This window comes from Erpetoichthys calabaricus, chromosome 6 (assembly GCF_900747795.2).
Source record: "Erpetoichthys calabaricus chromosome 6, fErpCal1.3, whole genome shotgun sequence".
Taxonomy (NCBI): Eukaryota; Metazoa; Chordata; class Cladistia; order Polypteriformes; family Polypteridae; genus Erpetoichthys; species Erpetoichthys calabaricus.
The window spans coordinates 211,778,006-211,795,283 of record NC_041399.2 but is presented as its reverse complement, the minus strand read 5'-3'; the positions used below and the strand labels follow the sequence as shown (position 1 = coordinate 211,795,283).

At 42.5% G+C, this 17,278-nt stretch overlaps 1 protein-coding gene across 1 annotated transcript in view; it reads left to right on the top strand.

Moving 5' to 3' along the window:
* The window catches only part of kcnq3 (potassium voltage-gated channel, KQT-like subfamily, member 3), a 279,579-nt gene that overhangs the window by 239,613 nt on the left and 22,688 nt on the right, over positions 1–17,278 (top strand). The window contains exons 12-13 of the mRNA XM_051929023.1: positions 9,653–9,784; positions 12,446–12,541. Coding sequence (XP_051784983.1) covers positions 9,653–9,784; positions 12,446–12,541 — 228 coding nt within the window. The remainder of the gene's footprint in view (positions 1–9,652; positions 9,785–12,445; positions 12,542–17,278) is intronic.

The window sequence follows — 17,278 nt, the reverse complement described above, 5'->3', positions numbered from 1 at the left end:
CAAGGCAAGTGTGATAAGAGATCAAGTATGGCTTATTCTACAAAGATCTTCTAAAATGGCCTGCAAACATTTGTTGGGACCCGTAGAGAAGATCCTAAATAATTGGATGTGAGTGATTTTTCAAACTATCTGTTTTCTTGAATTCATATTGCATGAGTCTCCAATCATCCCTACTGCCCTCAAAACTGCTGCAGTTACCTCAATCCTTAAAAAACCTGACCTGAATCCTTCCTTTCTCTCTCCAGTTACAGGCCTATCTCTCTAATCTCCCTTTTTTGGCTAAGGTGATGGAACGCATGGCTGCTACGCAACTTCATGCTTTTCTTCTAAACAATGCACTCTGTGAGCCTTTTCAGTCTGGCATTCGCACACAGCATAGCACTGAGACAGCTCTTCTCCATGTAGTTAATGATCTTCTCCAATCTGCAGACTGTGGTTCACGTCATATTCTCCTCCTTCTTGACTTAAGTGCAGCATTGACACTGTTAATCATGAAATCCTCTTGTCACATCTTTCCTCTGTAGGCATCTCTGGCTTAGCCCTTCAATGGCTCACATCATATCTCTCTAATAGGCAACAGTTTGTGTCACACTCGGCCGATATACCGAACCCCTCTCAGCCGGCATAATAATTGACTCTCCTTTCAACAATAAAGATAACAGTTGTCTGTCTTTCATTTCCTAGGAAGATCTGAGTACTGCAGTGTTTTCCGAACAAAGATTTTTAGTGACGCAGTATTTAGTTGTATGAAATTAAATCCATCCATCCATCCATCCATTTTCCAACCCGCTGAATCCGAACACAGGGTCACGGGGGTCTGCTGGAGCCAATCCCAGCCAACACAGGGCACAAGGCAGGAAACAATCCTAGGCAGGGTGCCAACCCACCACAGGACACACACAAACACACCCACACACCAAGCACACACTAGGGCCAATTTAGAATCGCCAATCCACCTAACCTGCATGCCTTTGGAATGTGGGAGGAAACCCACACAGACACGGGGAGAACATGCAAACTCCACGCAGGGAGGACCCGGGAATCGAACCCAGGTCCCCAGATCTCCCAACTGCGAGGCAGCAGCGCTACCCACTGCGCCACCGTGCCGCCCTGAAATTAAATCAAATGTGAAAAACCGGCTGTGCACAAATGTGGGTCCCCTTGTCATTGTGCTGATTTGAATGCCTGTCACTGCTCAATGCTGATTACTTGGTGTGATGAGCTCGTTATGCCTTGAACTTCACAGACAGGTGTGTCCAATCATGAGATATAAAGGGATTTAAGGTGGTCAATTACAAGTTGGGCTTCCTTCCCTTTGACTCTCCTCTGAAGAGTGACAGCATGGAATCCTCAAAGCAACTCTCCAAAGATCTGAAAACAAAGATTGTTCAGTCTCCTGGTTTAGGGGAAGGCTGTAAAAAGCCATCTCAGAGGTTTAAACTGTCAGTTTCAACTGTAAGGAATGGAATCAGGAAATGGAAGGCCACAGGCACAGTTGCTGTTAAACCCCGCAGGTCTGGCAGGCCAAGAAAAATACAGGAGCGTCATATGAGCAGGATTGTGAGAATGGTGACAGACAACACACAGATCACCTCCAAAGACCTGCAAGAACATTTCCCACACTCTCCCACACTCTTATAAACATTTCCTGCACAGTTATACAGCATAAACCCTTTATATTCTCTTAGATATTAGGTAAGATTTGTTGAAATTATGTATGTAAACACACTGTTTATATACTACGCACAATCATATGTATCATATATCATTGAGGAGTTTTATTTAATACGTAATGATGCCGTAATGGCGTCCTACAGTGGCGTAGCTGTTCCCTTCCTTTAACATATCCACAACTTTTACCTTTTCGGCAATCGTCAGCATCTTCCGTTGGCACTTGGGCACGGCCCCTGAAGCAGTAGCAGGAGCAGATCGTTTTGGAGTTATAACGAAGGGCTTGACTACGCACAAAGATAAACACACATGAGCACAAAAGTTAACTCTTTACACAGCAAAACACGTTGATGCTGAATGAGCGAGACGAGATGCTGGCTAACGCAAAGCAGAATCAAATGCTACTGTCCGTCGCTGAGCCAATCAGCACCCAGGAACTTAACCGCATGCTGTGATTGGGTAGTTTCTCAGCCATCCGCCAATAGCATCCCTTGTATGAAATCAAGTGGTCAAACCAACTGAGGAAGCATGTACCAGAAATTAAAAGACCCACTGTGCGCAGAAATCCGCGAACCAGTGAAAAATCTGCGATATATATTTAGATATGCTTACATATAAAATCCGCGATAGAGTGAAGCCGCGAAAGTCGAAGTGTGATATAGCGAGGGATTACTGTCATTTTTTTTTTTTTACTCTGTATATAAAGCGACCTTGGGTTTGTGAAATGCGCTCAATAAATGTAACTTATTATTATTATTAATAATCGTACAGTCAGTCATTCAGCTGATTTAAATGTAGAAGAATCGTCACTCTGCTGTTTGGTGTCATCGTGTGTCCCCCACTGAACATGAAGCAGAGAAAGTAAAGGAGAGAGCTGACTGAGGAGATCAGAAAGACAAATGAGGGACAAGCTTGTGAAAGGCAAAGGCTAGAAGACCATCTCCATGGAGCTTGATGTTCCTGTGACAACAATTGCAAATATTATGAAGAGGTTGAAGGTCCTTGGGACTGTAGCTGACCTCCCTGGACACGGCTGCAAGGGGAAAATTGACCTCAGAATGGGAAGAAGGATAATGAAAATGTTGGACAAAAAGCCAAATAGAACTTCCGATGAGATCTAAGCTGAACTCCAAGGTCAAGGTCCATCAGTAAGTGACAGTGGGCTCGATGGACGAAGACCCAGGAGGACGCCACGTAACTAAAGTCAGACTGGAATTTGCTCAAATGCACATTGACAAGCCACAGTGCTTCTGTGTGAATGTCCTCGACAGGTGGGACAACATTGGAGCTTTTTAACAAGTCACATCAGCTTTGTGTCCACAAACAAAGAAATGAAGCTTTCTAAGTAAAGCCCAACAGACCTGCCCTGAGACATGGAGGAGGTTCTGTGATGTTTGGGGGCTGCTTTGCTGTGTCTGCCACTGGTGTGCCTTGAGTCTGTGCAGGAAACAATGAAATCTCAAGACATTGTGGAGCGAAAGGTCCTGCCCAGTGTCGCAAGCCTCTGTCTCAGTCACAGGTCATGGACCATCCAACAGGATAAGGAGCCAAAACACATAGCGAAAAACACCCAAGAGTGGCGAAGAACAAAACATTGGACTCTTCTGACGTGACCTTCTCTGAGCCCTGATTTGAATCAATTGAACATGAAAACTGAAACATGCAGTGTGGAGAAGACCAGGGTCCCATGTTAAAGGCAAAGGCCAGAAAACCATCTCCAAGCAGCTTGATGTTCCTGTAGGAATGGTGGACAAAAAGCCAAGGACAACTTCCAAAGAGATAGAATTTGAGCTCCAAGATCAGTATCCATCACTGTCTGATCTCACTATCCATCGCTTTTTGAGTGACAGTGGGCTCAATGGAAGAAGACCCAGGAGGACTCCACTTATAAAAGCCAGAGTGGAATTTGCTAAAATGTATATTGAGAAGCCACAGTGCTTCTTTGTGAATGTCCTTTGGACAAATGAGGCAAAACTGGAGCTTTTATGGCAAGTCACATCAGCTCTATGTCCACAGATTAAAAATTAGAAAAGTGAAGCTTTCAAAGAAAAGACCACCAGACCTACTGATAAACATCGGAGGAGGCTCGGTGATGTCGTGGAGTGCTGTGCTGCATCTGGAAGGGGATGCCTTGAGTCTGCGCAGGGAGCAACAAAATGTCAAGACTATCAATACATTGTGGAGCCAAACGTCCCACCCGGTGTCAGAAAGCTCCATCTCTGTCACAGGTCATGGACCCTCTGACAGGATAATGAGGCAAAACACACAGCGAAAAGCCCCCAAGAATGGCTAAGAACATAACATTGGACTCTTCTGAAGTCACCTTTCTAGGAGCCCTGATTTGAATCCTATGTAAGATCTATGGACAGAACTGATACGTGCAGTCCGAAGAAGACCCCCCTTCACAACCAACACAGCTGGAGCAGTTTGCTCAGGACGAGTGGGCCAAATGACCTGTGGACAGGCACAGAAGTCTCATGGAGAACTCCAGGAATGATTTGTTGGCAGGGATTGCAAACACTTAAAAGGTTTTACAACAAAATGTGAGAGTAAGGGTCTCGTCATCTTCACCCATGCCATGTTCATTTGGTTTCTTATTTGAAATATTTTGTTGAATCTAAAATCTACAGCAAAGTCTGATTTTTGTTAAATACGAACTAAACAATGCAATACAATACAATACAGTTTATTTTTGTATAGCCCAAAATCACACAAGAAGTGCCGCAATGGGCTTTAACAGGCCCTGCCTCTTGACAGCCCCCCAGCCTCGACTCTCTAAGAAGACAAGGAAAAACTCCCAAAAAAACCTTGTAGGGAAAAATGGAAGATACCTTGGGAAAGGCAGGTCAAGGAGTGAACCCTTTCCAGGTAGGTTGGGTGTGCAATGATGGGAGTCGATGACTTTTATTCAGTTTCAAGTTATTACAGAGATAATTATGGGTTCTTCTTTTTTCTTGGAGCACCACCATTATTCTTAAAACCAAAAACATAGTTACCACCTGACCCCTAAGGGATCATTTATACTTCACTCTCAGAACGTGTACGCGTTCGCATCATGGTCGCCATGTGTTCTCAGCGTTCATTTGATGCGTCCTCTGAGCAGGTCCTCAGAAATTAATGCGACGCGTGCGCGAGTTGCAGTACCAGCAAAAAGTCGGGGGGCGCAGTATGCTAAAAGTTGGAATGTGACGTCAGAGTCTCTGTTTACTATCTACAGTGCATCCGGAAAGTATTCACAGCACACCACTTTTTCCACATTTTGTGATGTTACAGCCTTATTCCAAAATAGATTAAATTCATTTTTTTCCTCAGAATTCTACACACAACACTCCATAATAACAATATGAAAAAAGTTTACTTGAGATTTTTGCAAATTTATTAAAAATAAAAAAAATTGAGAAAGCACATGTACATAAGTATTCACAGCCTTTGCCATGAAGCTCAAAATTGAGCTCAGGTGCCTCCTGTTTCCCCTGATCATCCTTGAGATGTTTCTGCAGCTTCATTGGAGTCCACCTGTGGTAAATTCAGTTGACTGGACATGATTTGGAAAGGCACACACCTGTCTATAGAAGGTCCCACAGTTGGCAGTTCATGTCAGAGCACAAACCAAGCATGAAGTCAAAGGAATTGTCTGTAGACCTCCGAGACAGGATTGTCTCGAGACACAAATCTGGGGAAGGTTACAGAAAAATCTCTGCTGCTTTGAAGGTCCCAATGAGCACAGTGGCCTCCATCATCCGTAAGTGGAAGAAGTTCGAAACCACCAGGACTCTTCCTAGAGCTGGCCGGCCATCTAAACTGAGCGATCAGGGGAGAAGGGCCTTAGTCAGGGAGGTGACCAAGAACCCGATGGTCACTCTGTCAGAGCTCCAGAGGTCCTCTGTGGAGAGAAGAGAACCTTCCAGAAGGACAACCATCTCTGCAGCAATCCACCAATCAGGCCTGTATGGTAGAGTGGCCAGACGGTAGTCACTCCTTAGTAAAAGGCACATGGCAGCCCGCCTGGAGTTTGCCAAAAGGCACCTGAAGGACTCTCAGACCATGAGAAAGAAAATTCTCTGGTCTTATGAGACAAAGATTGAACTCTTTGGTGTGAATGCCAGGCGTCACATTTGGGGAAAACCTGGCACCATCCCTACAGTGAAATATGGTGGTGGCAGCATCATGCTGTGGGGATGTTTTTCAGTGGCAGGAACTGGGAGACTAGTCAGGATAAAGGGAAAGATGACTGCAGCAATGTACAGAGACATCCTGGATGAAAACCTGCTTCAGAGCGCTCTTGACCTCAGACTGGGGTGACGGTTCATCTTTCAGCAGGACAACGACCCTAAGCACACAGCCAAGATATCAAAGGAGTGGCTTCAGGACAACTCTGTGAATGTCCTTGAGTGGCCCAGCCAGAGCCCAGACTTGAATCCGATTGAACATCTCTGGAGAGATCTTAAAATGGCTGTGCACCGACGCTTCCCATCCAACCTGATGGAGCTTGAGAGGTGCTGCAAAGAGGAATGGGCCAAACTGGCCAAGGATAGGTGTGCCAAGCTTGTGGCATCATATTCAAAAAGACTTGAGGCTGGAATTGCTGCCAAAGGTGCATCGACAAAGTATTGAGCAAAGGCTGTGAATACTTATGGACATGGGATTTCTCAATTTTTTATTTTTAATAAATTTGCAAAAACCTCAAGTAAACTTTTTTCACGTTGTCATTATGGGGTGTTGTGTGTAGAATTCTGAGGAATAAAATGAATTTAATCCATTTTGGAATAAGGCTGTGACATAACAAAATGTGGAAAAAGTGATGTGCTGTGAATACTTTCCAGATGCACTGTATATGTGACAGAAAGCCGCTTTGCGGATCATACGAGATCGGTGTGCGCGCTTCGATATTTGATGAATGGTTTGATGTGGTGAAGCAAAATGCCGACATACAGATGTATTCATGGTGCTTTTATATTCAAGCATTGCATATTCCCGATCGTAATGACACGATACGTTTTAAAATTCTCACATACCGTTCCTTCTTTTTTTCTAGGGCTTCCTCTGCTCTTGACAGCAGCGAATCACCAGCAATAGATCGTCACTCCGCGCACATTAAATGTTTGATATTCCAACTCTCTGCACATTTAGAGTCCTTAGATTTATACTTGATATCACTTTCATGATGAAAAGCATTAAAGTATGTATATTACATTTTACAGATAAATCGGTAATTTCATTTAAATAATGAATAATGTTAATAGGACGGAGTGGTGGCTCTGAGGCTAGGCCCTGGCAATCGGAAGGTTGCCGGTTCGAATCCCGTAAATGCCAAAAGGGACTCTGCTCTGTTGGGCCCTTCAGCAAGGCCCTTAACCTGCAATTGCTGAGCGCTTTGAGTAGTGAGAAAAGCGCTATATAAATGCAAAGAATTATTATTATTATAATTACATACATGGGGTGACACAGTTGCGGAGCGTTAGTGCTGCTGTCTTGCAGGGAGTCACGTTGCTGATATTCCCTGCCTGGAGTTTACATGTTTTCCTGCTGGGTTTCCTCAGTGTGCTCCAGTTTCCTTCCAAAGATATGCAGATTTGGGGATTTGGTGCCGCTAAAATGACGCTAGTGTATGTGTGTGCTTGTATTCACCTTGCGATGAGCCGAGGCATCATCCAGGGATTGTTTCTCACTCACTGTTTCTCAATGCTTGCTGGAAATGGACACATCCCTGGATTTAATCAATAAACATCCTTTTCAGAGATATTACGGTAAGGTGTCATCGGAATTTAATGGGTGTTCTAGGCAATTCACAACACAGAGAAGCCGAACATGTTCTCACCGTGATAATATCTCGCACTGCCACCTGGCGGATTACTCCAGATTTATGTAAAGTACGCGCGCAAGTATAAACACTTCAACGCTTGTGTAGCAGGAGCGTCCGCTGCAGCATGCGTCGCGTTGCGTGAAGTATAACTCTGGCCTTAGGGGGACCTTCCCTCTGTATGCACTAAATCACTTCTCACATTCCTGACCTAGGGTTGGCGATAAAGGAGACTTCCCCATGCATTAAGTAAAGTGAGAAATACAAGCCTTTCACAACCTGTGGCTAGCTAATACAATATGTGCCATTTTAATTTGGACAGAGATTACATTAATTTAACTTTTAAATCTTCTATACTTGTCATACTCTCGAGATGTCTTTCTCGCATCCTGTCTGCTTTTATACTTCCTGTCTTTGAAGGTGCCTCCCATGCCCCTCCTCGCTGGGTCACTAAAGCCAAACTGACCAATGTGGATGCTGAAGTCGAAAACAACGGGAAACAAACACCAATTTAAAACAAAAACCAATATCTTTATTCTTGGTGATTTAAAGGGACTGCAGCCCCACCCACGCCTCCGAAGAGACTGGAGTCCCCTCCCCCCCCCCCCAACCGGCTCAGTGCCACTTACTGGTTGGAACAGACAGTCTGCAGTCTTAACGTGGGGCCTCCCCCAGACCACGTGGGGGTAACTGCCCTGGTGGCTATGGGGACCGCGGGTGACCGGGGACACCCGGAGTGTTTCCGGGTGCGCAGCCGGCACTTCCGCCACACTGGTGTTTAGTGTTTTATTGTGGGGCATCAGTTGGTGAAGAAAGATTCACGGATCTTGACTTTGCTGATGATGCTGTGATCTTCGCGGAGTCAAAGGAGGCTCTGATCGGGGCGCTCGAGAGACTGAGCGAGGAGTCTGAGTGTCTGGGCTTGTGAGGGTCCTGATAAAAACCTAAGATCAGGGCCTTTAAAGACCTCTTAAGCACAGCCATCAGCAGTGTGTCTGTCAACGGAGAGAGTGTCAACCACGTCATCAAGAGGTCTACTTACCTCGGCAGTGACATTCATGCGACTCTGGTGACTCTTCCTATGAAGTCAGTAGATGGATTGGGAGAGCATGGGTGGGTCATGAGGTCGCTGGAAAGGGGAGTGTGGCGCTCCCGATATCTCTACAAAAGAACGAAGGTCCAGGTCTTTAGAGTCCTGGTGCTTCCTGTCTTGCTATATGGTTGCGAGACATGGACACTATCCAGTGACCTGAGACAAAGACTGGACTCCTTCGGTACTGTGTCTCTTTGGAAGATCCTTGGGTACCGCTGGTTTGACTTTGTGTTGCTCACAGAGTCCCGAATGAAGCACATGACCTGCATTGTGAGGGAGCATCAGTTACAGCACTACGGCCATGTGGCACGATTCATCAAGGGTGATCTGGCTCACAGAATCCTCTCTATTGAGGACCCAAGTTGCTGGACCAGGCCAAAGGGAAACCCACATAACACCTGGCTGTGGCAGATGGAGGGTCATTTCTGGAGGCAAAAGGTGAGGCTGTCGATTTACCAGTCGAGCTACGTTCCTACCCTCACCTATGGCCACGAGCTTTGGGTAGTGACCAAAAGAGCAAGATCGTGGAAACAAGTGGCCGAAATGAGTTTTCTCCGCAGGGTGGCTGGACTTTCCCTTAGAGATAGGGTGAAGAATTCATTTATCCAGGAGAGACTCGGAGTAGAGTCGCTGCTCCTCCGCATTGAGAGGAGTTAGTTGAGGTGGTCCGGGCATCTGGTTAGGATGCCCCCTGGACGCCGCCCTGGGAGGGTGTTCCGGGCATGCCCCACTGGGAGAAGGCCACGGGGCAGACCCAGGACACGCTGGAGGGATTATATCTCCCGGCTGGCCTTGGAACACCTCGGGGTCCTCCCAGAGGAGCTGGAGGAGATGGCTGGGGAGAGGGAGGTCTGGGCTTCCCTGCTTAGGCTGCTGCACCCGTGACCCGACCTTGGATAAGCGGTGGATAATGGATGGATGGGATTAGACCACATGTGTGCCTTGGCGGTTGCCATCCAGGATCCCAAGCTGCTTTGTCATGTGCTGGGTGCAGCAACGTGATGTATCAGTGCGTGCTCGCCAACCTGACCTGACCTGAACCTGTTGTTATTTCAATTTTGAATGTGTTTACTCTTTTCATTCAACAGAATTTTGAAGTTTCTTCTAAACAAAAAGAAATTCAAAGAGACCTTGAGGCCTTACGATGTGAAGGATGTGATAGAGCAGTACTCAGCGGGGCACCTTGACATGCTTTCTAGAATCAAATACCTCCAGACAAGGTAAAAGTACATTTTAAATTTCTGTCAGAAATGTTGCAGAATTTTATTTTAATGAAAAATGTCAAATACGTATGGAGTGGATGAACATTTTTAAGGGTTACATTTCAAACATCCAGACCTGTTATGCAAGAATGTAGAACACGGCAAAGCAGAATGTTTTGAGCTCAGCCGGCTGATGGAGATACAAGGCTGCATTGAGTTGTGCTTGCCATGGCCGAGAAGTGGATTGAGTTTTAGTGCTAGCAGCACAAATTTTAAAAATTGTCCCAGACTCAGTCTTCATAAACTGTGAAAATTTATAAAATTTAATTATAATTCATAAAATGAGAAGTCTATTTAAAACCAGTGAGTGGGTTAGGGTTAGGGCTGGGATATACCTGACACTACTGATGCTTTGTAAGCAGTGTACCCTCTATATTTGCATGTGTACTTTATATAAATCTGGAGGATTCCACCAGGTGGCAGTGTGAAAAATCGTCACAGTGAGAACACAGTGTCTGGTTTTGCTATGTTGTGAGTTAAGGGAAGAAAGATGTTGGATATAAAAATTCTTTGCATTCTAATACTGTTACTAAGGTGCAAAAGAAAGATGGCGACACAGAAGATGGTATGTGAGACCTTTCAATGTATCTCGTCATCACGATGGGGAGATATGTGACGCTTGTTTTTCCTATGCGAGAAACAAATGAAAAAAAGCACCAGGAATACTTTTGTATCTCAGCTTTTAAGTCTGCCGATTTGCTTCATCGCATCGAACCGCTCATCAAACATCGAAGCACGCATATTGATCCTGTTGAAGCTGCAATTGCGGCTTGCTGTCACACCGCGTTATCTTGTACCGGCCAAATCCCCACACTTCTTCTCTCGGACATTTTCCGTTTTGCACGGGCGTATCTGTCTCGAATTTGCTTCCATTTTGTCTTGCTCCATTTTCAAAGAGTTTGCGATCTAATGCCAGCTGTTCTGACAGGCATGTCGATAGTAAACAACGATGCTGACGTCAAGTACCAAAACTTGAACACACATGTAACCGCAGAATTTTGCTGGTACTGCAACTGGCGCACACATCACGTTAATTTCTGATGCCGTGCTCAGAGGACGCATCAGAGGAGCGCTGGGTATGTATGGCAGCCATGATGCGTGCGCGAAAATGTTCTGAGTGTCAAGTATATCCCGGCTCTTAGACTGAATATTTTCTCCCCGTTCTTTATTATATTGTTAATGCTTTCAAGAAAAAACAAAAAAAATTAATTACCGTATATACTCGCGTATAAGTTGGGTCTTGAAACCCAAAAAATCGATCATAAAATCAGACCCCGACTTATATGCCCATTCAAAAATGCGACACTTAAATTTTTTTTTTTTTTTACATCTTCTTACTTCCTCCAATGTCGTACCAGTTTCTCAGGCGCATCGAATTTTGTTGCAGCAGTGCAGTTACCAATTTCTTTTGCCACGTCGATGACTTTTAATTTAAAACCAGCTTCATATTTTCTTCTGATCGGGCACTCCATCGTAGATAAGGGATGCTCTTACGATAAAATGTATGAGGGTGTGAGATACACAAAACAATGCAAACGTCACTTCAGAATAGTCCGGGTATTACCATGTGGTCACGTAGGCACAATACATTAAAAAAGGCTGTGTGCTCTGTGGGTCCTCTCTCAGGTGGGCAATAGCATGTCATAATCTCTCGGACCAATAGCGTGAGTTTTCCCACATTCTACTTATACGACTGACATTATAAATTATACGGTAAATCAGCTTTTACCGTATATTATAAAAATTATAATATTATAATTTATAAATTATAAAAATTATACGGTATAATTAAGCCCTGACTTATCTGAGGGAGAACTTATACGCGAGTATATACAGTAGATGCTGCTTTGGTATTGATATCATGCCCAAAAAAATGTGTAAACTGGGATATCTGTAGGGTGAGTCCATGGGCAAATCAGCCTCCCAGAGCCACTTCCTGAATAAAGTGCAGGTGTGGACACTAAGATCTCAAGGGGGGAATTTTCCAGACCTAAACACAGCCTGTGGTCTTCTCCTCAGCAAATGAGGAATCCGCACAAAATTCAGCAGAGGTACTGAATGTTTAATGATGTGGATTTGTACATTCTACAAGCACACATTATTAAGCTTTAGGTATCAGGTTAAATGTTTATAATTCCAGTGTAATTCTGTGTATAACACTAGAATAATATCATTTATTTATTTAAAAATTTAAGATATAAATGCAAACAAATGATTGCTTATGGAGTTTGTTCTGCAACATGGCAGCTGATTCAAAAATATAAGTGATACTTAGATAGGTTTGAGGCTGCCAGTTTCGACTGCAGCTCATGTAAATATTTGGGATTGCAGGATGTTGTGTGGGTGATGGAAATGGATCTCCTGTGGCTATCTCTCCACTTTATTTTTCTTTTTGTGTGTTTAACTGTAGCTAAACTGCCTTCAGTCTCCTCCAGTATATTACTTTGCTGAGAATCCACCTTTTCCATGTGTTATTTAATGTTGAATAAAAGGTCCCTTCAAATGCACCTTTGAAATGTCTCTTATTTGTTTAGCGACATGCTCCATAGAAACATCTGGAAACACAACATGGTATTTCAAGAGAATGTCTTTTTCATTGATATTTTTTGTCCCTTTCAGAATAGATATGATCCTGGCTCCTGGACCACCGTCAACTCCGAAACACAAGAAGCCACAAAAAGGACCTTTTATGTACCCCTCACAGCAATCTCCAAGGTTTTTTATGGTTTTTATTTTTCAACTAATAGCAATAAATTCATGAAATTCCAAAAAATATGTCCACCTAATTTTAATTATTGCAGTGTGGAAGTTTTCAGCAGAGCTATTTCCTCACAGGTGGCACAGTGGTAGTGCTGCTGTGGAGACTGTGGAAGATTGTGGGTTCGCTTCCCGGTTCCACCCTGTGTGGATAGCGCTTTGAGTACTGAGAAAAGCGCTATATAAATGTAATGAATTATTATTATTATTATTATTATTATTATTATTTAACATTTTCTACACAACAACAACTGTTCATCTCCAGTGATGAAGTGCATTCAGGTCCTCCTCACTGATTGGAATGTGTATCTTGAGCACAGTGTGAGCTTTAACAAAAGTCTACAAGGTTCTGAAACCATGTGAACAAGACATTCAACAAAAATTTGTTCCTAAGCTTCCAAAAAATGCCAAAGTGCGAGATCGAAACCTTCTGTAATGCTTGCTGCTTTCTCATAGAAATTAAGTTTTATGAAGGGATCGTACAATCTGAATAGTGAACAGATGTAAGCTTGGAAAATGCTTTTATATGTACAGTGTAAATATATATATATATATATATATATATATATATATATATATATATATATATATATATATATATAGTAAGAAAACATAGTACAGTGGAACCTCGGTTCATGAACGTCTCGATACACGTACAAATCAGTTTACGACCAAAAAGTTCGCCAAACTTTTGCCTCGGTTCACGACCACACACTCGGTATACAAACAAGCCAGGTTCCGCTTTCGCTTTGTACATGTTCAGTCTCTCCCTGTGCAGCGAGCAAGAGAGAGAGAGCGAGAGAGCGCGACACACACACACAGGCAGAGAGAGAGAGCTGGACTCATAAGGTAGAAAGGCAGTTAAAGAATGCACTGGGCTTGATTTTGTTTTAACTTCTGTTTACAGCGATCGGTTTGTAGCGTGCATTGTTGCAATGTTACTTTTCTTGGTGGTTTATTAAATTACAGATTTTTTCAAATGTTCATTTTTTTCCCTGTGCTTAAAACTCATTAAAAAAAAAACCAACAACAACAACATTTATTTATATAGCACATTTTCATTCAAAAAGTAGCTCAAAGTGCTTTACATAATGAAGAAAAGAAAAATAAAAGACAAAGTAAGAAATTAAAATAAGAATAAAATAAAAATAAAAAATAAGAATAAAAAGTGTTTTTAGCCAGCGGTTGGTAGTGCTATAACGTGAACTATTGCAGTGTTAGTTTTCTCAGTGTTATTCAATGTTTTTACATTTAGTTTATTATTACGCTGTACATTCTATGGTTTAATTAACTATATTTGTGCTTAAAAACTTAAAAAAAAAATATATACAAATATATATATATTTACATACAGTTCGTATGGTCTGGAACGGATTAATTGTATTTACGTAAAATCCTAAGGGGGAAATTGCTTCGGTTCACTATCAAATCAGTTTACAACCAGAGTTTTGGAACGAATTATGGTCGTGAACCGAGGTTCCAATGTACAAATCAAAAAGAGTTGGGGATCCACCCCTTGTATATTCTGGTGCTTTGAGTGGTCTTTTGAGACTGAAAAGAGTTCCATAAACTGGGACTGACTGATAGAATAAACAGCAAGAATTTATAGCGGGACAAGCAGGAATGGCGTGTTTGCAGGAAAGGAAGTGGCGTGAGGTCATCAGTGAATGCCGGAAGTGAGGTCAGGAACACGCAGAAGTGATGTGCTTAGCTGGTCTTTTCCTTGGAAATTCTGTAGAAAGAAAAGAAGAGGCATTAATACTCAGTGCAAACCCCCTGGTCTGGCTTGTCAGTACCCCGATTTGAACCCTTTGACTGCTTCCAAAGCGCACGTGTCTGACAATATATATATCATATACCTATGATCTGCTTCTCGCAACTGAGAGGATGTGGCGGATGTTTGCCGGTATCCGTCAAACATAAAGGCAACCTTCAAAAGGGCGACCTCAATTGGGCGCGGCGAATAAAAGCGCAAATAAATAAAATCGATCTTCAAAAGGGTGACCTCAATTGAGCGCCAAATAAAGGCGTGCGTAAATAAAGGCGAGCTTCAAAAGGACGACCTCAATTGAGCGCCAAATAATTGCGCGCGCAAATAAAGGAGCGCGTTTCAAAAGGGCGCCCTCAATTGAGCGCCGAATAACTGCGCGCATAAATAAAGGAGTGCTTCAAAAGGGTGACGTCAATTGGGCGCAGCGAATAAAGGCAAACGCAACAAAATTATTACAGAAAATTTATTAGATAAAGGCAATGATTGAACGTATAAAAAGGTGAAAGCAAGAATATTAAAACATCCAATTAATTAATGCATGAACTTCTAACGAACTACTTCTAACGAACTATTTCTAAAGCTCTCTATATTTCGTTGTTTTCAAAATTACAGAAAATTAGATTAAGGCAATGACTGAATGTATAAAAAGGTGAAAGCAAGTTACACTTGAAGCTGTAGATTATGTGCAATGTCACATAGATATTCGAGATGCGGTCTATTAGCATAATCAAGGACAATTAATTTAATTCACTCCGAAGGTCATCCTTTTGAAGCACTCCTTTATTTGCGTGCGCATTTATTCGGCGCTCAATTGAGGTTGCCCTTTTGAAGATCGCTTTTATTTATGTGCGCTTTTATTCTCCGTGCCCAATTGAGGTCGCCCTTTTGAAGGTCGCCTTTTTGTGCGCGTCTTTATTGAATAGAACGGATGTTTGCCAACTGGCCGACTAACCACAAGCTGGTAGGTAACCACCCAAATAATTGGACTGCGATTCAGACCAAAAAGAATACATATATATATATATATATATATATATATTAGGGCTGGGCGATTTGGCCTAAAATCAAAATCTCGATTAATTGAACATTTTAACTCGATTACGATTAATGAACGATTATTTTATTTATTTATTTATTTATTTATTTATTTATTTATTTATTTTGCCCTCATAGTTCACTGACAAGTTTTGTACAGTAAATATGCTCACATATTACAAGTGAGAGATTTTTGAATGAAGGGTGCATTACTTGATTTTAAAATAATTGAAGGAAACACACTATCTTCTATCTGTGATTATTTATTGAACATCAATGTTGAACAACTGAAATTAAAGCACATATTGCCTAAAACGAACAGTCACTTTGTTCTTATAAAAAAGTAAAAATAAATAACTTGCACTTTTGGAAACAAAATAAATTATTTTCAATGTTTTTCTTATTAAAAGTAGAAAATAAACAGTATCTCTTCTAAATAAAATAACTCTTATATATCCTGTAAATAATATTTTAAACAGTGCATTTCTTGCATCTTCTGTAAACAAATATTTTAATGTTGTAATGAAAATAGAACTCTCTAAACACTGTTGCATGAGGTGATCTTAGCGATCTTGTCATGTCACTATATGAACATGAATTTACTCTTAAGTTCTTACTAAGAAACACGAGCATGTTAACCTTTTCAGGTTTCAGGCAGGACCTGAGGCATGTAACAATGTTTCCGCCCGAACTGAAAACCCGCTCTGATGGGGAGCTAGTAGCTGGTATGCAGAGATACTTTTTTGCCACCTTACTTAGAGTGGGAAAGTGTACATGATGCTTCCTCCACCAGTCCAGTGGATTTGCCTCACTATCCAGCATGGGGGACACCAAATAGCTGCTCATCTCTGCTTCTAGCGATTGCTGAAGTGACAGAGTGGGTGTAGCTGAACTTGCTGAAGGTGTTGCCTCACTCCCTTTAAAAAAGCTTCCTAATGACCTCTTTTGCTTTTATGCTATTATATTTAATTAAGCTGACGTGTACTTACCAATTGCAAGGTGTAGGCGGTGTCCAAAACACTGCTGCCGTAACCATCCATTAAGCGCAGCAGCTTTGACAACATTAGCACCGTTGTCTGTTGTAATGGCTGAAAGTTTTTCTTCCGCGAGGTTAACATTCAGAAAGCATATCTTTCAGACCTTGCGCAATCATATCTGCCGTGTGATGGGCTGGAAAATATGCCGTCTCAAGGCATCTCTGGCGCAGCTTCCAATCATCGTCAATGTAGTGCAAAGTAAGGCTCAAGAATGGGTCCATCGTCCTACTTGACCAGAGATCAGATGTGGCTGCAAAGTGTTGAACATTTTTCAGTTCAGCAGCTACATTTTTACAACATGTCTTGTACATGTCTGGCAGCGCAGTTTTAGAAAAATGTGATCGCGATGGCACAGTGTATCTTCTGTCGAGAGTTTTAACGAGGTGTTTAAACCCGCTTCGCTCCATTGTAGCCAAAGGAGTCCTATCCTTTGCGATGTAATAACAAATAGCGTCAGTTATTTCTTTCCATCTTCTTGAACTCTTCTCATACTGTGTGGCATTTGTGAACGCTTGTGTTATCGACATCTGCTTTGCGGAGGCACTTGTTGCTGGGTGCTTGTCAGTCTCATTTTGTTTTTTTTGAGCCATGCACTGATCATATTCAGTAATGTGATTGTGCTTCAAGTGTTGAAACAAATTGGTGGTGTTATCTTTGGGCGTCGAGACTGTTTTTCTACAGTGTCTACATCTGACTTCATTTTGTTCGATGTCATCCTTACTGAAGCCAAAATGTGTCCAAATGACGGAGACTGCGTTTTTCTTTGGTACAAGCTGCTCTTGTTGCTCAGGTGTGTCCGTGTTTAAGCTCTCCATGCTCGACATGTCGGTGGAATAACGTAACATAACGGAG